At 39.7% G+C, this 25,006-nt stretch overlaps 1 protein-coding gene across 1 annotated transcript in view; it reads right to left on the reverse strand.

Moving 5' to 3' along the window:
• Positions 1-229: 229 nt before the first annotated feature.
• C1H6orf118 (chromosome 1 C6orf118 homolog) overlaps positions 230-25,006 on the reverse strand; it is a 59,344-nt gene continuing 34,567 nt past the window's right edge. The window contains exons 8-10 of the mRNA XM_054984522.1: positions 21,128-21,181; positions 11,445-11,506; positions 230-836 (exon numbers count right to left, since the gene is read on the reverse strand). Of these exons, the coding sequence (XP_054840497.1) occupies positions 710-836; positions 11,445-11,506; positions 21,128-21,181 (243 nt within the window). The 3' untranslated portion in view covers positions 230-709. The remainder of the gene's footprint in view (positions 837-11,444; positions 11,507-21,127; positions 21,182-25,006) is intronic.

Raw genomic sequence — 25,006 nt, forward strand, 5'->3', positions numbered from 1 at the left:
TCCACACTTACCAAGGCTGCAGTGGGGGGTACTGAAGTCATGGGCTGCCTAGGGCACCAAAAAAAACCCTTTGGGCTGGCCCTGTGAACCACCTAGCCCACTCAAAATTATGGTCTTGTTGAATGTAATAGAAATGAACAAACGTCATTCTGCTTCTGTAGAAAAAGTGAGAGTAGATACCAAAATTTCTGCCAGTGTGAGATCTTAATTACAGAGACAAAGGGAATGCTGATTATTTTTAATGTGACATTTAATAACATCTTCAGAAATAAATCTATGCCTACTTTTCATATCAAGAAAATACCTTTAAAATCAAGCATATTCTTCTGCTTCTACTACAACCTAAGACATTGTAAAATTGCTATGAGTTTCATTGTGTTTGAAATATGAAATGGTTCATATTTTACTACAAGCCACATCTTCAGAATACCAATAATTTTCTTCTCAGATAAAAGAGAAGTAATTAAACTCTTTAAGCATTTACTGCACCAGAGAACCCAGATTTACCAAAGCAAAGTGCCAATATAGTGGAAGATTCCCTTTCAAAACTACAACCAGCCTTCATTAATACCACTTACATGGCAAACAGAAACATCATTACAGGTTCACATTAGGAAAAAATGAGACTTCTTTCTCATTTGTCCAGTAACATAAAAGACACAAAGTCTGAAATCTCATATAATTTTTTTCACACTGTGGATCCTTTCTTCTATGAGCAAATGTTCATATCCGATGTTGAAATGGGACCCGTTTTCTCATATACTTCTTCCACACTTTCTAAACGTTCTTCATTTTCTGGAGGTGTCAAGAAACTGTTCATCAAGTCCCAACAACTCCTTAAAATAAATAAGACGAATATCATTAGTGAAAAACATACTTAGAGCTAAAGGCGGTACTGCTAGGGTTTCATATAGAAGTTCTACAAAACATTATTCCGTTTTCTTATTAGGATAACCTCAGATGTTTTACAAAATTACCATTTTGCTGTTTTATCTAGTCACTATTCTACAAAGATTCCATGTTAGGCAATCCATAGAAGAGAAACAATGAATCATCTCAGTTACTTTTCAGAGTATAGGTAGACCAGAGAGAAATATGTTCTGTGTCCATCATAATATTGAAGATGGAACCAGAGCCCCCTTACAATGATACCATTTGTATATCATATGATGGTGTGTTATAGAAATGTGCTCTCAGTATTTGCATCACTATTATGGATCTCCTACCTGCTGAAGACACAAGGCTCATCTTCCAGAAGTGCTAGTTTCTTGGCTCACACTCACAATGTCATTAACAACTGATTACTCAGAAAGTGCTTTAGGCAGAGCAACCACTCCCTGCTCATATCCTGTTGCTAAACTAAGCAGCTTTCAACCTGGCTAGTGCTTAAGTGGGAGATTGCATAACACTTCCATGGAAGCAAGATGGAGGTCTAATGTTTATTCCTTTCTTTCCATCCAATAAAAGCTCTATGATTCAATGATCTTGAGAAGTAGATATTCTTTATCATTTGTCATCCAATAGACAAAAGGAGTAGGACTTCCGGTTGGGGGTAATGGTGAGACCGTTGTGATCCGGAGCTCCGGACCATCTGAAGTGCTGTTTTTGGTTGGTGGGGTGCACCAATCGCCCACAGCCCCCTGATTTCAGTCAGAAATCAGGCCGGAACGCTTGAAGCCCCGAAAGTGAAGGGTCTCGACGGGTGGGAGGCTCTGAATTAAGGGCTTTCCTCCCAAGCTTTGAGATCCTCCTCGGAGAAGGGTGGCTAAAATCTCTGCAGCAGCTTCTGGAGTCATTAAATTGGCATAGGCTCGTCGTACCCCAAGCCTCAGGAACAGAATTTGACAGAATTGGACGTTTGAAGCAGTGAGTACAACCCAAGAAGTTTGTGTTAAGTAAAGATTACTATCTCCCCCAACGGACTGCTTTACTGAACAAAGACTGATTTTATAAAAAAAATGAAGAACTGAGATACTAAGCAGAAAAAGCATACTAAAGAACTGAGTTGTTTAATTTGAAGTTTGAGAGCGAGAAAGAGCTAAAAAGTGCAAAGAAAGAATATTGTTTTGCATACCTGCGGTTGGGGAGATAGCGATGCGGAGGGAGGATCGTGGGAATCGGAAGAAGCAACGCGAGGCAGGAAGTGGTTACAGCAGAGTATAATAGACGGAGAGGAGACAGAGTGGTGAGGGAGAGATCAGGAAAAGCCGGAAGGGCCGGAAGGAAAACAACGTTGGAAGAGGGAGTGAAGCGCCCACCATTGAAAGTAAGGGAAGAGGAAGTAAAGTGCCCACCATTGAAAGTAAGGGAAGATCATTGTGTTGTCATCATTACCATAGAGAAAGATCGCCTGACATTTTATACTATAGAAAATCATCGCCTGACATCTTAAGGGTAAGGGAAGCCTTAACCGCCATTTTAATTGAAGGCAGACGGCTGAAATTTTGACATAAAAGAATTGAGACTTGAATTAAAAGGAAGACGGAGTTAAGAAAGAGAGCAGATTTGTGGGGGCCCAAAGTAAGCCCGATGGCTTCAAAAAAAGAAAAGGACTGGCAAGCTGCTATGGAGAATTTGGACAAAAAAATAACGGAGGGAAATAAAGAGATTCGGGAGATGGTACAGCAACTGCAGCAAAATTTAATGATGGAAATTAAAGAAGTGATTAAGATGGAAATAACGGAGGTTAAAAAAGAGATGGAGGCAATAAAAACAGATTTACAGAATACCCAACAAAAAGTGCAAGAAACACAACAGATGGTGCAGGATGGAGAAAAAAAACAGAGGCTATAAAGACAGAGACTATGGACATGGGAGAAAGAATTGTGATGATGGAATGTAAAGCAATGGATAGGCAAATTCATATGAGGGGTGTGCCGGAGAAAATGGGCGGATCTGCGTTGAAACAAGTAGCTGAAATATTGGCAAAATTTTTAGAACAAACAGAGGAGGAAATGATGATACACTTGGATATTGTGTACAGAGTCAACTCAAAGTATGCAGAACAAAAGAATTTACCAAGAGATATTATTGTCCAATTGACCACAAGGAGAATGAAGGAGGAAATTATTAGAAGGCATTTTGAGACTCCACTGGAAATAGCTGGGACAAGGGTTCGAATTATGAAAGAAGTACCAAGAAAAGTGCTCCAAGATCGGAAAAAATATAGAGATTTGATACAAAAAAAGAAAAAAATAGTGGACTATGAAAAGATAAGAGACTATTTTGACATGATTGATTTGCCTAAGATGCTGGAGAAGTTGAAAGGGAAGCTTGGTTCTGAAATAACAACATTGGAAGTGGTGCAAGCAATACAAGCTACTACAGTTGGTAAAGCTCTGGGACCGGATGGAATTACAGCAAAATTTTATAAAGTGATGGTAGAGGATTTAAAACAATTGATGCAAAAAGTGATGAATGAGATATTGGAGCGGGCAGAGATGCCAGATACATGGAATGAGGCTAATATTACATTGATACTGAAGGAGACATTAGATTTAAGTAATGTTAAGAATTATAGACCAATATCTCTAACTAATAATGACTACAAAATATTTGCTAAGGTATTAGCGGAAAGACTTAAGGTGTGGTTAGTGGAATTTATAGAAGAAGATCAAGCTGGTTTCTTACCGGAAAGACAAATAAAAAATAACCTACGAGTATTGCTGAATGCCATTGAGTACTATGATAAAAACCCAGGGAAGCAGGTTGGGGTTTTTTTTGTGGATGCGGAGAAAGCTTTTGACAATTTGAACTGGGAGTTTATGTTTGCAACAATGGAGAAGATGCAGTTGGGAGAGAAATTTATACAAGCAATAAAAGCAATATATAAAAATCAATCTGCAAATATAATTGTTAATTCGGATGTAACAAAAAAGTTGGAAATAAGAAAAGGAACAAGACAAGGGAGTCCGCTTTCCCCACTTCTGTTTGTAATGGTATTGGAGATTTTACTTAGGCAAATAAGAGAAGACAATTCAATAAGAGGATTGAGGACAAAAGGATTTGCGTATAAAGTCAGATCTTTTGCCGATGATATAATGGTGATAGTGGAGGATCCAGTAGAGTGCATGCCAAAATTGATGAAGAAAATGAAAGACTTTGGAGATTTAGCTGGATTTGTTATAAATAAGGTGAAGTCCAAAATATTGTGTAAAAATATGACTAAACACCAGCAAAAGGAGTTGATGGATAAGGTAGAATGTGAAGTAGTGAACAAAGTTAAATATCTAGGAGTGGAAGTGACAGCGAAAAATATTGATCTATATAAGAATAATTATGACAAGCTGTGGCAACAAATAGATAAAGATATGATCAAATGGAACAAAATGAATTTGTCATGGTTAGGTCGTATTGCAGTAATTAAGATGAATGTTCTTCCAAGAATGATGTTTCTACTACAGACAATAACTATTGTTAAAGATAGTAAACAATTTGAAAAGTGGCAGAGAACAATATTAAACTTTGTCTGGGCTGGAAAGAAACCCAGAGTTAAAATGAAGGTACTGTATGATGCAAAAGAAAGAGGAGGTTTACAATTACCAAACTTTAAATTATATCATGAAGCGGTATGTTTGGACTGGATAAAGGAATGGTTGACATTGAAGCATTTGAAGCTGTTAGCACTGGAAGGATATAATAAACTATTTGGATGGCATGCATATCTATGGTATGACAAAGTAAAAGCAGACTCTATGTTTTTACATCATTATGTAAGAAGAAGCTTGTTTGCTGTATGGACCAAATACAAGAAATATATGGAAGAGACTATACCAATGTGGATTATTCCTGCTGAAGTAGTAAATCCAAGAACAGAATATGCAGGGGAAGAGTGGTTGACATATAAAGAAATTCTTGAGATAAAACAGAACAATTATTTGCTTAAAGACAATGACGAATTGCCATTCCAATATGGATGTTTTCAATATATGCAGATAAAAGATTTGTATGAGAAGGACAAAAGGAAAAATGGTTTTATGCTACAAAATTCTGTGATTGAGAACTGCTTGCTTCAGGAGGGGAAGAAAATGATTTCTAAAATATACAAGATATTATTGAAATGGTTCACAGAGGAGGAGGTTGTTAAAGTTCGGATGGTTAAATGGGCAATAAACTGTAATAGGGAAATTTCAATGGAAGCTTGGGAAAAGGTATGGAAAATACAGTTAAAATTTCAGCATGTACCACAGTGCGAGAAAATGTTTATAAAATGATGTATAGATGGTATTTAACACCGAAGAAGTTGGCCAATGGTAATAGTCAGATGTCTGATAAATGTTGGAAATGTAAACAACATGAAGGTTCATTTTATCATATGTGGTGGTCTTGTGACAAGGCAAAACAGTTCTGGGGGGATATAGTAAAGGTTATGTCGGATATTTTACAAAGGAATATAATTAAAACCCCGGAATTGTTGTTATTATGTATGAACCTAGAAGACTTTGATAAAATGGACAAAGTTATGGTATTTTATATGATTATGGCGGCCAGAATGTGTTATGCACAGTTGTGGAAGACTCAGGAGATACCATCTATGGAAGACTGGATTTTGAAAGTTCTGAATATGGCAGAAATAGACAAACTAACGAGGAAATTGAAAGAGCAAGAAGTATTGGAATATACACTAAGTTGGGAAAAATTCAAGAAATATGTGGAGAAAAAGTGGGACATGAAGGGGAAATTGTGGTCTTTGGATAGTTGTTAAGGGGGAGATAGAAACTTACTTAAGGTTAAAAGGGGGTATATTTTATTATATTTTATTGGATTAGTATAGAGTTATAGTATTATAATATTATAAAGTTAAGAGTAAGACAGCGTATTCACATGGGAAGTAATAAGGTTGAACAATAAGGTTGTATAGGTAATAGGGAGTATATACAATATTTTAGTGATGTAATAGAAGCAATAGATTTATAATATAGATAATAGGTATTTAAGGATTAGTATATTATATATATATATATTTTTAGTTAGTATATGTACCTATTATATACTTATATATTTTTATATACTCTTAATTTAGATAAGTATTATATTAAGATAGTTAATACAACTAAATAGACTAGATTAGTATGTATTATATAGATATATATTATATATATTATTATAGATTTTAAGAATTTATAGTATATATTCTTTAGGTTAAGTTGGGTATGGAAAACTGTTGGGAGTCATTAGATAAGGGAGGGGGGAAAGGATGGGGAAAATGCAATGGGGTGGAAAATGATAATGATTATTATGTTTATGTTTGTAAACCCATCCAATAAAAATTCTTTAAAAAAAAAGGAGTAAAAAAAGTTTTGTGACTGCTAGAGTCTTTTTATGGATCTTTATCAGCAAGCAGAGATGTAACTAACTCATAAGGGTATGAATCAGAACAAGCATAGTGAAAGATAACGTATCTTGAGATTAACATACAGAGGACACTCCAAAAGAATGTATGCAGTAGAATCAATCTTACTTAACCCTCCCAAGGGGACAAAAACAACTGAACTAACTTGCAATTGGGGTCAAAATGACCCCAAATTTTGGAAAAGGCAATGGAAACCTGATAGCTCTCTCAATCATGGCATCAGCTACTAAGAAAAAAATCAGGCCTCAAGAATAACCTTTTTCAGCAATGCAGGACAAAGAAGAGTAAAACGTGCAATCAAGGTCAAAAATATCCCTCATCAAACCTCACAGAAATGAAGAAAGGGGGGGGGGAATAGGCACATAACAGACCCTTGCAATAGAAAGGGGCATTCCATTCCTGCCAGTTAAAGGGGTAACAAAAACAAGAGAAAATATCTGCATTCTTTCTGCTAGCCTTCTTGTAACCTGCCCTCAGCCTGCACTTGTTGGAGCCTTACAATTAAGAGCTCTTCCTGAATAACAAAGGGAAACAATCAGCTCAGTGGACAGATGGCTTTGGGTTTTCTAAAGTTCCAGGCTGAATGGCTCCTTCAAGTCTGGAAAATGTAAAGAGATTCAAATGCCTGAAAACATGCCCAGGCTTGTTTTGCTGGGGGCCAGAATGACTCAATTTTCCAAAACTGCAATACAGTTCAATTTGAGCTTTTCAATGTATCTATGGAGTAGAAGGGAAGCTTTGATAGAGCTCAACAAAGGGAAACAATCAGCTCAGTGGACAGATGACCAGGGGTTATCTGAAGTTCTGAGCTGGATGGCTCCTTCAAGTCTGGAAAATGTGAAGAGGTTCAGAGAATGCCTGCAAACATTCCTAGGCTTGTTTTTCAGGGGGCCAAAATGATCCCATTTTCCAAAACTGCAATACAGTTCAATTTGAGCTTTTCCATGTGGCTATGGACTTAAGGGAACCTTTGAGAGAGCACAAACCCAGAGCTTTTACCTGCTCTTACCATACAAACAACAATTCAGGTTGTAAACGTTGGTTTCCTTGAGGGTCATTTCAACCCCCAATTTCAAAACGTATGTAAGACACCAGATCCAAGAGTGTGATATTTTTGCACAAATATCTATTGTTTAAAATTTCTCTCCATAATTTATGTTTTCACTGTTTGCTCCACTTTCCAATAAAATGGACATATGTGTTGGTCCATCTATTCATACATAGAAACAGTGCTAAAATCATTTTTCAGTATTTGTTGGGGATCACTAGAACCCCTAAATACAATTATGCAAAGTACTTTCACTTTCAAGCCAAGTCTAATGGGAGCCAGAATGACCCCTTTCACAAGTTAGATGAACCTCAAACTTTTTTAAAAAAGGCAGTGGGGAGGGAAAAGAGGGACTTCAGGGCATTTCAGTTCATTGGGGGAAAACATAACTGGAGTCGAGTGTCTGTAGATAATTATAAATGGGTAAACTAATTCCAGGAGCAAAATAACCTCTGTTCCTTTGGGAGGACTAAGGATAAAGTGCAAATTCATTCTGAAGAGTAAGATAAGTGCAAAAACATCCCCCACATGACTACCAAAGAATGAGCTTTTTGTCTAGCCAAAGCAAAAGCTTTTAAGAGACCTGAAGAGGTCAACAAATAGGTATAAGAAGGGAGAGACCTCAGGGGAGCATTACCAAAAAACAGATGAACAAACGTGGTGTGTTCTAAGAGCAGAGCTTTAGCAGTCAATTAAGTTTATACGATTTCTCACCAAAGCAAATGATGCATGACAGCCTAATTCCTGAATAGTATTCAGATTCTTAGATCTTTGTATGACATTAAAGGTATTTGAATTGAATTGTATTCAGATTAACGCCAAGAGCTAGAAGTTTCTCAGGGACAGTTTTAAACCAGATACATATGTAAAAATCCTCTCTTAAGTACACCAAGCAGTACTTACTGGTTAAATGTAACCTAATAACTAGTCTTAATGCTTGCAACAAAATCCTTGCTTCAAAGAAAGGTTGACCTAATTCCGAGTGAAGAGCCACACCTGCTACACAGTGGAGAATATTTAACAATTCCAATTAAAAAAAAAAGTAGATGGTCAATATTTTAATAACCAATGCAATCCTTATGGCTGCTCCATAAAGGATAATAGGGGTGACTTTTAAGGTGAAAACTTGAACAGCACCAAGAACATAATTCCCACTTAATATACTTAATTAATATACTGCTAACACAAAATTTTGCTTTATTTCTTGGCAATGACTGATATGGTCCTCATTTCAAATTAGAAGAAAATAGAATACTCAAATATGAAAATACCTTTACATGTTGAGGTCTAATGTTTATAATAACTCTAGACAAAGTTGGAAATGGCCTTATGGACTATCTAGTCCAGCTGCCTTCTTAGTGCAGAAAACTCAAAGTAACAGCACTCCTGACAGATGGCTGGCCAGCCTCTCTTTGAAAATCTCAGATTAGGAAGAGTCATATCTTCTTAAGTAACTAGTTCCATTGTCAAATTGCTGTTATGGTTAAGATGTTTCTCCTAATATTCAACTGAAATGTACTCTCCATTAGATCTAGTCTTGCCCTCTGGGGCAGTGGAGACCAAGTTGCCCTCTTCGATGAGAGTGCCCCTCATCTGAAGAATTCTGCTAAGTCTTCTCCAGGCAAAACAGATCCTGCAATCATCATCATCATGTGACTTATGCATGTTGATCTGAGGCAGGGGCACTAGTAAATGAATTGTCCTGAATAATCCATTCCAACACTATCATCCCAATCCAGTTTTACTTAAAATAGGTGCATTCCAAATGGGTAGCCATAGGAATCCACTGTAGCCAAAGGAACAAAGGGTCCCATGGTACCTTAAACATGAATGCATTTATTGTAGCACAAGCATTTATGAGCAAGAGTCTACTTTTTCGAATTCTTCTGACAAAACAGATTCGTGCTCACAAAAGCATATACTATGATCACTGTTGTAGCTTTTAAGGTGCCATGAGACCCTTTGTTATTTAAAATAAGTCTTGTGCATGCCTACTTGAACCAGGATGTAGATTAGGGGTGTGTGTTCAAGTGTGCACACACCCTAGAAGCAATGCTGCACAGAAGGCAGCACTCACTTATGTATGCAGATTGTGATGTACATGTTCCTTTGGGTTCCCAACTCAGTAAGTGGCTTGCTCTTTCCTTGTGAAAATTATGTTTCTGCATTAGGAAGAGTTAGGGAAAAAATGCTAAGTCAACTGGGTATATTATACGAATTTAAATATTGACACAGTCATGGACATGGGGCACACATTCTGCCTTCAGCTCAGTGGATAACACCAGAGTACTAGAGATGTTCTCCTTTGGGGACTGCATAGATACATTATTAATCTATGCCTTGCTGATAATTAATGCCATTTAAATAAGCTTGTAGGCACCAAGGGCAAGAAAAGATGATACAGTTCTGACTTCATACAATTAGACAACCTCCTTCAATTATGCCTCCAAGACAGACTTTGATTCTCCTGTTCCTCACAGTGTTGCAGACACTTTAATCTATAACAGAGAAGAGTTATGCCAGCTCCTGAAATGAGAATCATAATAAAAGGAGGGCAAATTTTGGGAGCTCCCTCATCTATAAACTGTCTTATTATGCAAATATCCCAAGGCACTGCGCAATTTAAAAGAGCTTAAACATTGGGGGGGGGGGGCTGGGAGTAAATTTTAAAATAGTCTTAAAGTTAACACATTTAAAAATATTTAGTGAGGGCACTTCCTTAACTGTCTTAGGGCTAATTACTTTTAATAATTATCTGCCTATAAATGAGACTAATTAACCTTGTATTCCAGTATTATCTACTTGTAATTGCTTTAATATTTTATTTCTAATAACCTCCAAGATGGCCATATTTTAATTATTTTAAAATGCTGCTTTTTTGCTTCTAGCAACAAACCAAAAAAAAGGGGGGGGGAGAATTTACTTCCTCAACAACACTGCTTCACAACGAGAAAAAGGAATTAATTGGCATACTTCCTTTTTCTCGTTGTGAAGCAGCTTTTTTGCTTCTGACATAATTATTTCCATTATTTGTTCAGGAAGACAAGCTCTTCACATCCTGCTAAATTTCTTTTATCAGCTGCAGATAGGCATATGCAGACCTGACTGCCCCTTCCATGGTGCTAGATACCTGCCCATGCTGGGCTCCTCCCTTGCATTCAACAATCCTTTAATTGTGTGCGTGATAACTCCTATGTGTGCGTGATAACTCCTATGACACTCCTATGACTGATTACCAGTAGATCCTTCTAGCAAAACCCTTGTGGTGATGGCCACTAATTAGTCAGCATCTTTTACATGTGCCCAATTGAGTCCGTATTCACCAGCTGTTCCAGAGACAGTTGGGAGGCTCACAAATAAAGAAGAATTCAAATTGTATATGATATTTCAAAAATCACTATTGCAGAGACTGGAGTTATCCATTTGTTTCAAGACTGAGTAGCTCTTAATGAGTAACCCATTTACAACTTGCTCGGGATGGGTGGGGTGGGGTGCTGAACACAGGTTATGATGAGACAGGCTTTCATAATCAAGGTGTGAAATGTATCACATGAAACAGAGCCACGCTTGGCTTTAGTGCTGAATTTCTAAAAGAAAAAAGATGACAGAGGTCAAATCCCTCCACAAACAACACTTTCAGATTGGGAAGACTTTCTCCTTCTGCCTGACATGTGAAGACTCTCTGCTTATTCAGCAGTGGGGGGAACATATCTGAACCAGTCTGGAGTAGTGGTTAAGAGCACAGGACTCTAATCTGGAGAGCCGGGTTTGATTCCCCACTCCTCCACTTGAAGCCAGCTGGGTGACCTTGGGTGAGTCACAGTTCTCTGGAGTGGGCATTAAGTTGTCCTGAAGGGCGGTATATAAATCGAATGTTGTTGTTGTTGTTGTTGTTGTTGTTGTTATTACCTGTTCATGGATACTCTCTTTGTAATTATTGTATGTATTACGTACATAAAGCTTGACACTGGAAATAAATTTCAAGTATGAGTTCTAGGGATCACTGATGTAAATTGAACCCTTCCTGTCTCTTATCATACTTACTTCTGATTTTCTGGAGTAATCTTCTGCCTCTTTAATGTAACATTGAGACTGGTTTCAACATCCTACAATACATAACATTTTAAAAAAAACCATAAAATTCTTAAGAAGGTCATCTCTTTGATCAAAACAAAAATAAAGATAGTATTTGCATCATCACACATTTCAAGTGCTCAAAGCATATCACCCACATTTTGTCATTAATCCTTTCCCAGCCATGTAAACTAGCCAGGAGTTTATTACTTATACCATTTAATTCACTTATTGTAAGAAGCAAATTTGTCAAGCTTCAATCATAAAAAATAATGCATATGAAGCTACACCAGAGGTAGGAAACCCCAACCTAAGCTCAGTAGCTATGGGATAAAGGGCCAAGTCCTCTTGTGGATCGAAAACTGGCTAATTAATAGGAAACAGAGAGTGAGTATAAACGGGCACTTCTCACAGTGGAGGGTGGTGAGCAGTGGGGTGCCACAGGGGTCGGTATTGGGTCCAATGCTTTTTAACTTGTTTATTAATGATTTGGAATTGGGATTAAGCAGTGAAGTGGCTAAATTTGCAGATGACACGAAATTGTTCAGGGTGGTGAAAGCCAGAGAGGATTGTGAGGCACTCCAAAGGGATCTGTCAAGGCTAGAAGAGTGGGCATCCATGTGGCAAATGAGGTTCAATGTAGCCAAGTGCAAAGTAAAGCACATTGGAACCAAAAATCCAAAATATAAATACAAGTTGATGGGGTCTGAACTGGCGGAGACTGACCAAGAGAGAGATCTTGGAGTCATGATAGATAACTCACTAAAAACGTCAGCACAGTGTGTGACTGCCATAAAAAAAGCTAATGCTATGCTAGGGGTTATTAGGAAAGGGATTGAAAACAAATCAGCCGGTATCATAATGCCTCTGTATAAATCGATGGTGAGGCCTCATTTGGAGTACTGTGTACAGTTCTGGTCGCCACACCTTAAAAAAGATATCATAGCACTGGAAAAAGTACAGATTGAGCTTGGGGCTCTTTAGCCTGGAGAAAAGACGACTGAGGGGAGACATGATAGAGGTTTACAAGATAATGCACGGGTTAGAGAAGGTAGAGAAAGATGTGTTTTTCTCCCTTTCTCACAATACAAGAACTCGTGGGCACTCTATGAAATTATTGAGCAGTCGGGTTAGAACAGATAGAAGAAAATACTACTTTACACAAAGGGTGATAAACACATGGAATTCGTTGCCACAGGAGGTGGTGGCAGCTACAAGCATTGCCAGCTTCAAGAGGGGACTGGACAAATATATGGAGCAGAGGTCCATTAGTGGCTATTAGCCACAGGAGATAGATGGTATTCTCTTTGTGGGGAGGTGGTGCTCTGTTGTCTTGGTGCTGGAAGGAAGGCAGTGGGAGGGCTTCTGGTGTCCTGGCCTCACTGACAGTCCTTTAGATGGCACTGGATTTCTAGCCACTGTGTGTGACAGAATGTTGGACTGGATGGGCCACTGGCCTGATCCAACATGGCTTTGCTTATGTTCTTATGTTCTTAACCACACGGAGGCACATCAGACTGTTTATCTCGGCATGCAGCGCTGTTTGCTTACCTGAGGTGAGTTCCTAAGGTGCCATCAGCGCTGCTGGAGCTTATTTTCTTCCTAGTGTGCCTGGCTGAGTACAACCCTTGTCTCCCCCCACCCCTTTGCATAATGGAACATCATCATCTTCACACAGGTAGAAGCTGCAGAGGATTGGGTACTTAAGCCTAATTCTACCTACTATCCTAGTGATCAGCACTATCTTTGCTTGCCAAGGCATTAAGAGAGTTTCTAATAAAGCAACTGTCTTCCATCACTGTATAATAGTGCTCAGCTTATAGTGCAAGCAATCCTAAGAGAATTACACACTTCTATTACACTGTTTATGATTGAACTGTCAATCATAGATGCAATATCCCAAGACATAAACAGTCAATCTTCTAAAGCAGGGGGATTTAACATGTTTCCCCCCTCATTTTGTTCATTTACTATTCTTGCTGCAACCATCAAATGTGAACCCATTTCCTAATCATCAACATCAGGCACATGTATATATATCCCAGTATAAAAGTTCAGATTTTAGCATAGACCATCATATTTATAATCTGCTCCAAAAATGATTTACAAAATGTTTTTATCTTATGACTAGGCTGGCTTTCGCTTTCAGCGAGCAGTGGAATGTGACAGAGCTGTTGCTTGCTACTTGCTAGCCTTTGGGGAGAGAGACAGAGTATATTTGAGCTGGGATTTTGGGGATAGGGATCTATCTCCTCTGGTTCCAGGGCTGCTGTCTGGCTCTGGGGCCAAGCTCAGTGGGCACCTCGGCTGAGGGCTCACATTGATTATTAATCAATGCCCCATCGGCTCCTACCAACTGTATGATGTGAATGTGAGAGGCTGGAAGAGATTACACACTGTGCCCATGAGGAGTTCCAGCACGAAACGGGGATTGGAAATTGCTGGCTTAGACCCGTAGGGCTGTTCTTGGTGTGAGATTCAGCTCAAGGTCGTTTTCTATCTGACCAACTCCTGGTGGTCCTCGAAATAAGAGCTCCAGTTCCAGGTTGCCTTCCATCGTCATTGCCTCTTCATATGTATTATGGACTCTTCACCAGTTGTACTACTGTCTGTATAGACACTGTATGACCTACTGTCTGAATAGACACTGTATGAACTACATAGACGGCTATATTGCAGCTAGCTCTGTGTATCTTAACTATTTTTGAATGTTATTCATGAGATGTGGTATATGAAATATTTATGATATTGCTTTAATTGATTGTGACACAACACGGTTGCACTTAGCACTTTATTAAATTCAATATATTTCATATTTCATATTGCAGTTATATTACTACCTCCGAGTTGTCTTGAACTTTACAGTTTGTATATCGGAGGGACCCCCTTTGGTTAGTCAAACTTGGGTGCTGGCTGGAGGAGAGCCTGCTAAACACTTCCTGTGAATATGGGCTCTCTAAGTGCAATGGGGGCCATTCCGACGCCCATGAACCACGGGTAACGGGAAATGTTCGTTATGGTTTGTTTGTTCGGGTTCAGCGGCGGCACTGAACCACGAACCACAGGTTCATTATTTTGGGGTGTTCATGCCCATGTCTACTTATGACATCTCCCCAAAATTTGTCCCTTTATTTACCACATCACCATCAAGGTGGGAAAGTATTATTAGTGTTCCCCAGGGGCTTAGGCTAGCAGAGTAATGGCTTGTCATGACAGAGATGAGATTCCAGCTCAGGACTTCCCAGCTCACAATCTTATCTATTGCACAATACCGGTTCTCTTTGAAAGCTGATTTAACAAAAATCTGAAAGTCTCTGGTGTGAATCTGTCCTCTGCGATGAATTTATAAGGTGGCCTTGGGCAAGCTCACCACTTCTTTAATATGGAATAACAATAACAACAATAATGCTATCAAGCTGTGTTATAGGATTATTGTTAGGGGTGTGCACTGACAAAACTTTTATTATAATTTCTGATCCATACATAGGAGAAAATTTTACCACTATTGCTTACTGATATTACTGGTTTGGGAGGAATTCCATGTGTTTTTTTCCTCTTTGGGGCTATTATTTTCAATGGGAAATACGTTCAAGGGTCTGGGGCAGTTGTTTATAAAGGTAATGGCACCATTTGCACAGAACACAGTCCTCCCTCTAAAGACCTAAGTTTCAAGCAGGTTGAACAAAGGGGGTTGATTTTACAGAACCCCAAAATTGGTCTCTCTGTACAGCTGCACTTATCTCTACTGATTTCTAAAATGGCATGAGAGCTCCAGACCAAACATAGGCATTCTGCACCCTCGTCTGCACTCATTTTATTTTCCTACTCTTGTAATGACTGACTGAGAATAATAAACATTTACCATTCTACTGAAAACTATCCATGCTTCCTTGTTGTAGAAGTAAGGAATGAGACGGACATTTTTTCCATTATTTCCTAAAGGGGAATTGGGCAGTGTGTGTGTATGTGTGTGGCTGGAGTCATTGTTTTACAACAAGATATCAGCAAAATGGCAGTGGAGTGTCTTGTGCATGTCCTTCAAATAACTCCAAAGGTTCAAGCAACTTGGGCAAAGTATTTGAATTCTATAGGCCCCCGAGAAAGCCAAGGCTTTCTATTTTTCAAAGAAAAAAATTTCTCTCCAGCCTGCAAAGATGGGTGAAGAGGAAAGGAGGAGGAAGGGGGGAAGGCGAATGGCAGTTCTCTGTATCTTGAATTGTCTGGGAGTGCTCTTTACTCCTCCCTTGCAAGGGTCTGATTGGAAGTGATGTCATTGTCCAGGAAATTAATGAGAAAAACATGTGGTCAATCAAACTGAAAAGCTGGTAAAAATTGGAACTAGAGAAAACAAAAAGTTTTTTTTTCAGGGAGGGAGTTTCATTTTTGCAAGCATCTTGTATTTTAATCCAAGTACTGATATAAAATAGCAATTTTTGTCTATGTCTTCCATGTATATCTTTGGCTTCATTTTTCACAGCCCTAATTATTAATGATTTCAGCAAAATTAGTATATGTGAAATGCTTTAAACACTTGAAGATGCTATATAAATGTACTGTTATTATTATTATTGCTATGAGTTGTGGCCCACAAAAACTCCCCATGTGAGTAGTTGATGTGACAGGAAAATTTCCCAGTTGCCCAGATCTTCCTTTCCAGAATACTATCAGCTGTTAAGGACAATCAAGACAATTTCCTCTTCTCCTGTTTTCTCCCCACCACCTTTAACTGATGCTCAGTTTCCCTCAACAATCCTTGCCTCCTAGAGGCATATGAGCATGCTCAGGTCTCTCTCATCAAGGCTTGTTTTTAGTTCCATGTGCTAAATGTTTCTACCTGTTTGGGGAGCCGCAAAAGAAACCCCTGCATTATCGGTATTGGATTCCATTTCATTCTTCTACTAACTGGCTCTCAGCCATGAAGTTTAGTAATGGAGGGATTATGGAGAGTGCAATAAAGATCACAAAATTCATGCTCATAAACCAATCTCTGTACCAGTATTCTTTGCACCAAGGACTTGAAAAGGTCAGTATATCTATCTTCTTACGTCTTCAACTCTTTAACTGGCTGTCAAGTTCCACCATGGTAGTGGCGGAGCCTTGGGCATGGGTATCCGTGGGCGGGACCTTGGGCCCAAGCAGATTTGGGATTGGCCCCTGGATAGTGGAAGGAGGGGGGTATACATAACCCTTGCACCCTCTCAGCCACTTATGGACCTGTCCTGCCGAAGCCTCTGCTCTTCCCTCCTGCATTGTCCCTTGCCAAGTGAACACCTTCTCCTCTCTCTCTTTTTCTCTCTCTACAATCACTCCTACACAACCCACCATTAGCTTCTACACTCTCCACCCCCTGGCTCCCAACTGAGCTTCCTTATATAGAGCTTCCTGTCCTGCTCTCCACCCTTCCTCTTGTGGGCTGCTTGCTCCTGATCTGGGTCAGCTAGGGAGTCCTCCAGGTGTCTCTCCCTGCTCTGATCTCCACCCTTTCCCCTTGGGCTGATTGCTCCTGACTTGCGCCAGCTGAGGAGACTTCCAGGTGTCTCTCCTCAGCTCCAGCCTCTCTCTTTTTCTTTGTTTCTTACTTGGAGGATGGGGCTGGCAGAGCCTTTCCAGGCAAGATGGCCTGGTAACCGTTTCTCCCTAGGCATGCTTGCAGCTAAACAGGTCCCTGGGGGCAAGTGGCATTTCTGTGGGCTTGATGCCCGGCTGGCCAGCCTCACCCAGTGTGGGTGCAGGGGCTGGGGTATCTCCTGCCTGTGTGCATTGCCCCTTGGGGCCTAGCACCAGGGGAGGGGTCTGAGGCTCATCCATGGCTGCTCCCAGGTCTCCTGGGGTACACTGGCTGCCTCCTTGCACTTTCAAGGCTCCCCCGGACACTGGTGTTCTGCTGCTCTCCACCTGCTGTGATGGCGGTATGCTTCCCACAGGTGCCAGGTGTTGTGGCCGTGGCAAGTCTGGGGGGTGCGGGCAGCTCATCCCTGGATACAGGCTCAATGCTTAAACTTCCTGGTCTCCTGGAGCATGCTCAGTCCTTATCTTTGGATTAATTAACATTTGTAAATAGTTCCCTGAATATTTAGAAATTTCCTGTTGACTATGGGTGCTCTAGCATTGGTACTTTCATAGTTGGCATGAGCCACTCACTTTCCTGTTACATATTGTAACAATTTTTATCACCATACAAAGAACCAGTAGTAAGTTAATAAGTCACAATTACTTAGTATAGAGTTCTTAGAAGTGCAGTTAGGCATGCAATCTAAATCACAATTATACTTGCATTTGCGGATGACATAATGTTAATTGTAGAGGACCCATTGGAGAACATGCCAAGAGTGATAGATAAGATCAAGGAGTTTGGAGACTTGGCAGGTTTCTTCATTAACAAAAAGAAGTCAAAGATATTATGCAAAAATATGACTAAGCAGAAACAACAATTGTTAATGGAAACAACGGATTGTGAAGTAACAAGTAAAGTGAAATATTTGGGAGTCGAATTAACTGCAAAGAACATAGATCTATTCAAAAACAATTATGAAAAACTATGGACTCAGATAGAGAGAGACTTGATTAAATGGAATAGATTGAATTTGTCATGGTTGGGCAGGATTGCAGCAGTTAAGATGAATGTGTTACCAAGAGTAATGTTTTTGCTACAGACAATACCAATCATCAGAGACTCCAAACAATTTGAAAAATGGCAGAGGAAAATATCAGATTTTGTTTGGGCAGGCAAGAAGCCTCGAGTGAAAGTGAAAGTTTTACAAGATGCAAAGGAAAGAGGCGGAATGCAACTGCCCAATCTGAGACTTTATCATGATGCAATCTGCCTAGTTTGGTTGAAAGAATGGATGACATTAAAGAACAAGAAACTATTAGCCCTAGAGGGATATAAAAAAATATTTGGATGGCACGCATATTTATGGCATGACAAAGTAAAGGTCAACTCGATGTTCCTGCATCACTTTGTTCGGAGAAGTCTATACATAATCTGGAAGAAGTACAGAATTTATCTACAAGAAGGAACCCCTTTGTGGGTGGTTCCATATGAGGTGATAGACCCGAGAGCTGTTGATAATGAACAACAATGTTTAACGTATAAAGAAATAACTAAAACTGAAGCATCCAAACTTAGAATAAAGACACAAGAGGAACTATCACCTAACTATGATTGGTTCCAGTATAGACAGATCAGAGACTTATATAATTCGGACTCTGTAAAGGGAGGTATACGAATAGAGAATTCGGAACTAGAGCAGACCCTTCTTAAAGAAGATAAGAAAAGAATATCCAAGGTATACCAAGTACTGTTGAAGTGGTATACCGAGGATGAGATAGTTAAAACACAAATGGTGAAATGGGCTATAAACTTTAATAAAGAAATAACAATGGAGGCATGGGAATACTTGTGGAAAACTACAATGAAGACAACGACATGTATTAATATCAAAGAGAACATTTATAAAATGATCTATCGTTGGTACATGACACCAAAGAAGATTGCGCTAGGGAATTTGAATACTTCTAATAAATGCTGGAAATGTAAGAAGCATGAGGGCTCCCTCTATCATATGTGGTGGTCGTGTGAGGTAGCCAGGCAGTACTGGGGGGAAATAATAAGAGAAATGAGTGAAATTTTACAATTTCAAATTAATAGGAACCCAGAACTCCTGCTACTGAACTTGGGAATGGAGGGAATTCCAGCCCAACACAGGACGTTGATATTTTATATGACAGCAGCAGCTAGACTTTTGTATGCGCAAAAATGGAAAGTACAAGAAGTGCCAACTATTGAAGATTGGACTTACAAATTGCTGTATATGGCTGAAATGGACAAGATGACAAGAAAATTGAGAGATCTGGACTCAGGGCAGTTCAACACAGACTGGGAGAAGCTGAAACAATACCTGGAGAAGAAATGGGAGGTGGGAGGAAAACTGTGGCAGTTTGAGAACTACTGAAGAATTGAAGTAGAGGGGGGAGACTTTACCGGGGGGAGAAGAGATAAATGTGAATTAATAAGCAGTCAGATTAATAGATTGACATATATATAGATATATATAGGTTAACAAACAGAACATAGAGAAAATAATTAATTATAAGGACTAAATATAAGGAGCGATTAACTAACAATATTTTCTTTTTTTTCTGACAAGTTTTGTACCAAACTGAATGTCTGAAGATATAGATGGGTCAAATCGATTGACTACGTGAGGAGAGATATATAGAACTATTATAAAAAGATAGAATGAGTAATATATAGAGAGAATAAGTCAAATTGTTTGATATAAACAAATGTATGATCTATATGGTTTATGATATATAGAAATACCTGAAATTGAAAAATTGGGATAAATTGTTTATCTAAGATGGAAACAAAGGCTTACAGTTTGGGCATATAATGTTAAAAATAGTTAAGGATGTACTGCTTAGAATAATGGAGAATATATATTTGTTTTAGATAGAGGAAGCTAATAAAAGTAAGGGAAAGGGGACAAAGGGTTGGAAAGCTGCTGGAAGTCAACAAAAAGGGGGGGGGAAAGGGAGGGGGTTAGAGATGAAAAATTGGGGAAAATTGAATGTAAATGTGGAAATAATGGATTCTAACCCAATAAAAATTTTTCAAAAAAAATAAATAAATCACAATTATACTTCATGGGCAAGCCTACACAAGCCCAGCCCCATGCCCATCTGTCCTGACTAGAGATGGGCATGAACCAGGAAAAAAATGAACCATGTGGTTCGTGGTTCATCACGTTTCACAAACAACAAACTTTCACGAACCTGCCCCAGTTCACGAACCTGTTTGTTTTGGTTCATGAAAATATCACTTCTGGGACAGCAAATCAGCACTTCCGGGTCAGCAGAAGGTCACTTCTGGGTCAGCATAAGTTCTGCAGAAAGCCCAACCCCCATTGCCTATGAAACTGATTGATTGGCACCAGGCTGTCTGCAGTGAAGAACCAAAAATGAACCAAACGAACCACTCTAAAGTTCATGGTGGTTCGTCAGAAATGGGCTCTGATGAACCGCTGGTTCATGAACCATGAACCAGCCTGGTTTGTGACGAACTTTGATTCGTATTTCAGTTCATGCCCATCTCTACACCTGACTCCATTCTGAATTAGGCCTTAAAACTTTCGGAGTTTATGTTTACAGATTTGCCTGTTATGAGGTCCCTCATCCCCAGAGCTCTCCCCACCATCCTCTTTTCCCCAATTTACTGAGATGGTAGCAAGGAGAGCCATGGCCAGGACGCAAATGTGGATATTAGCATGACTCTATGTTGCAGGAAATTAGGAAGCATGGGAAAGTTGTTTCCAAGTTTCCCAGTGTCAAGGATGCAACAAGCTAAAGCATGTTCAGCAAACCATAAAGATCAGGTTCAAAATGCCCTATGAACTGGACCCTTCAGATGTTCAGTACTGAGCTCACAGGATAAATGTTGATCAAGCTATATAAATAGCCCATTCTGATTAAATGGCTTCATACTGGGCTCCCACCAAACCAAATTTCTAATGCCATTCAATAGTTGTAAACTATCTCAACCTACTGAGGCCATGGAAACCTCCGCAATTTTTCTGTTGGGCACAATTAGATAGCTTGCATGATGTATACTTGCCTTTGACCATCTCTTAAGCCATGTTTATAGAACTTACCTTTATTTGCTTTCTAAGGAACTTGTTAGATGCCTCGAGTTTCACTGCTTCACTCTACAAAAACCATTAGGAAAGGGTTTCTAAAATATCTCACCATATCATATATGATCAATAAACAATTGAGTGTTTTGATCAGAGCTTAATAACTGAGGATCAAGCCGGACTTGCAGGTTTTTAAAGATTTGGGTCCAGGTTCCCTATATCTAACTCGGGTTCCCTGCAGCCACACATCAGCTGTGGAAAATGGAAGTTTAAAAATAAAGAAAAGCCCAAGCAGCCTCAGAATGCCACTGTGGGAAGAGGAGGGGCTCCATCCTCCCCCCCCTCAACCCATTTCTCCATGTCAAAATAGCACAGGGGAGGGGTTTTCCCACTTTTTTCTGCTCCATGTCGAGTATTCCGTGCATATGGAACTTTAAAAACAGGATGGAAAACCTCCCTCGATGCTATTGTGACACAAAGCAATGGCTTGAGACTTGAAGAAGGAGCCCTTCTTTCCTCCACAGATGCATTCTAAGGTCATTTGGGATCTCCTTTAAAAAAAACAACAACAACAACCATTCCTCAAATCTGCTGTTTGGTTGCAGGGAACCCAACAGTTTAAAAACGTGCACTTCTATGTTGACCCTGACACTACTAGGAATAGTTACTTCCCCCATTTAAGAATACTATTAACTGGATCTCCAATTTTAGCTGGCACAGGATGATGCTTGAACATTGCTGTATGCCCAGTCAAAGATAAGGGTTGCCCTCAATCAGGTCTCAGAAGAGACAATATTCAAAGAATCCTGGAGAGTGAGAAAGAGTGTAGGCAGAACTCCTGGCTTTTGGCATTGTGAATATCATTGGGAGATGATGCAGAGTTTGATAATCTAGCACAGAATACAGGATTCTGAGAACCTTGGGTTCCAGTTTAAGAAATAAAACCACCAAAGTTGTTTCCTTTATATAATATTGAAACCATCCTCACAAACAAAAAAAGAGCTGGTGAACCTACAGTAATATATCTCAAAGAACAATACTATATCATTAGCAACTATATCATAATAAACTCTTAGAAGCCAGCTAAGGCATTTCAGTGGTTAGAGGGTAGAATTTCAATGCTCTCAATAGCTCCTTCAATATGGCTAGCTGAAGGAAAATAAACATACTCAAAGTAAGTATTTGTATGCAGAGTAGGGCATTTCCTTAACTATTGAAGCGAGACCAGATGTCACACTTAGGAGGGTTGGTTGGTTGGTTGGTTGGTTGGTTGGTTGGTTGGTTGGTTGGTTGGTTGGTTGGTTGGTTGGTTGGTTGGTTGGTTGGTTGGTTGGTTGGTTTATTTATTTATTTATTTATTTATTTATTTATTTATTTATTTATTTATTTATTTATTTATAGTTCGCCTTTTCCACTGGGACTTCAGACAAATTTTATAGAATAAAACAGGACATCCAAAAAGCAATGCAATAGGATTTGGACTGTAGAAATCTGAAACCAACCAGAAATCTGAAACAGGGCTAAAGCAAAGTGTAAGTATTAACATGATGCTAAAAACAATGTTAAAAATTACATAGGAGGATCCTCCTTACAGTAACAGACACTGTGAATGATATACAGTAGTATAGTTCGCAGTCCCTAATGCTTTACCCAAGCATCTTTCACCATTTTGCTACAGTACTGCCCTATTACCTGTGTAAATAATAATTCATTAATTCAGTTCTTCATAATTTGCAGAAAGCCAGGAGGTAGGAGCCTTCCTGTTCTCATCAAGCAGGTCATTCCATAAGGTGGGTGCTACTGCAGAGAATGCATGTGTATAGCACCTGCAGAAGGCCCTGCTCAGATAACTGAACCTGTCTTGCAGAGCATAGGAGGAGAAGCAGCCCCACAGATATGAGGGATCAAGGCCATGAAGGGCTTTGTAAGTGATAGCCAATCCTTTAAATTGAGCTTGGAAACTGATAGGCAGCTAATGGAGTGGCTGCAGAATGCTCCATCTAGCTCCCAACAGTAGCCAAGCTCCAGAGTTCTACACAAAATGGAGTCTTCAAACTGAGGGGATGCCTATGCAGAATGCCTTACAGTAGTCTAGTCTTGATATTGCTGTGGTATGGATCCAGTTGGCCAGAGTAACTGTATCAGCATAGGGGGCAATCTCCTGGGCTAGACTGAGGTGGAAGAAAGTGCTTTTTGAGCTGCATTAACTTGCATCTCCAGCAGTAATGTTCAATCCAGTATAACCCTTGGGATCTTAACTGAATTTGCAAAGGTTAGCTGAACCCTATCAAAGGTGGGAAGCACAATGTCCTTCAAGATCCCCACCTTTCCAAGGAGCATTACTTGTGTCTTTCCAGGGTTTAGTTTCAATTTGTTTAATCTTAGTCATTTAACCACAGTAGTCAAGCAGCAACTGTCATGTATGCCAGCATCCATGCCATTGTTGTGTCATATGCCATTGTTGTGTTCTGCATTTTATACTGAGAGTGATATAAGCATCCATGCCATTGTTAGGTTCTGCATCCATGCTATTATTGTGTTCTGCATCTTACACTGCATCTTAAACCCATGCTGATATAATGTCAAAGTTAACTACTGTTTCTTATGTGTTTTATATAAGTCACCTGAGGGCATCTAGACTGCTAATACTAATTTTCAGAGGAGCAAGTGGCCTCTTTGTTATCTCTAAGAAATATGCACTTTCACTTCTAAGTGGCCTTGGACCAGAGCTGTAGCTGTGTACTGAAATGTATCTTTTTCAAAGGAGAGAATGATTCCACTCTGTACTTTGTCTAGACTAAACTAAGATCTCTAAATAAAGTTTCTTTAACCAATGCACCTGCCTGCTTGCTGTGAGGGGTTTGGGGATCTAACTGCCAGGGACTGCCACCCTAGGACTGACAGCAACTCAGGAAATATGGATAAGGAGATATAGAGCTGATTATTGGCAGCATATTGATGAAAGTGAGCCCCTCTACTATGAATGATTTGTCCTAAAGGCTTTACATAAAGATTGAAAAGCATGGGGGATAGGATTGTGTCGCGGTCTCCAGTGGTACTTCTGCCTCCACGTGCTTCCACAAGTCAGAATGGGCCACTGTGTCAAAGGCTGCAGAAAAATCTAATAGGGGCAACAAAGAGGCATGGCCTTTGCCTGCATTCAAACAAAGACTAAAGACAACAAGGCCATCTCTGATCCATAGCCAAGCATGAATCCAAACTGAAAAGGGTTCAGAACAGAAAGACCTGGAGTTGTTCCACCACTGTTCTCTCAATCGCTTAGCCCAGAAAGTACAGATTAGAGACTGGGCAATAATTGGCCACATCATTTTTCTATAGGGATTTTTTAAAGGAGACAGATAACCACCTCTTTGAATGACTGAGGGGAGGTGCCCTGTGTTTTCCTTAATTCCTTTGTATATAGTGCCCAATTTTGATTGTGATAGGGGCTCACATGAAGAAGCTGCTGCAGTCTTCCCTCCCACTCCAATTTCCTGACCTTTCTGTGGGGCACTATTTTACCCACTGAGGAAACCCAAAAATAGTTTGGGCTTCACGTGGTTTCCTGCGACAGGCCATATAATGCTCCCCAGGACAATTTCAGGGTGGGCAAATGGCATGGGGGGGCTGAAGCCCCTTCTCTATCCCATAGCCACAATCCGAATCAGGCACTGCTTGCCTGGGAATTGAGAAGAAATCTGCAACTCACTGACAGTTACATAGAACACAGGATGGGGGCCCTGGACCCAACCTGTGTACTCCATAATGTGCAAAAGGCAGTCCAGAGCTCTCTTTTTCCTAACAGACAACATGCCCTATTTCATGAGCCTCTATTCCTCTTGGTGGACTGTGCTGGACTGTGGACAGGGCATAACAACTAGCCAGAGTCTGGTTGGT

This window comes from Eublepharis macularius, chromosome 1, assembly GCF_028583425.1.
Source record: "Eublepharis macularius isolate TG4126 chromosome 1, MPM_Emac_v1.0, whole genome shotgun sequence".
In the NCBI taxonomy this organism is placed as follows: domain Eukaryota; kingdom Metazoa; phylum Chordata; class Lepidosauria; order Squamata; family Eublepharidae; genus Eublepharis; species Eublepharis macularius.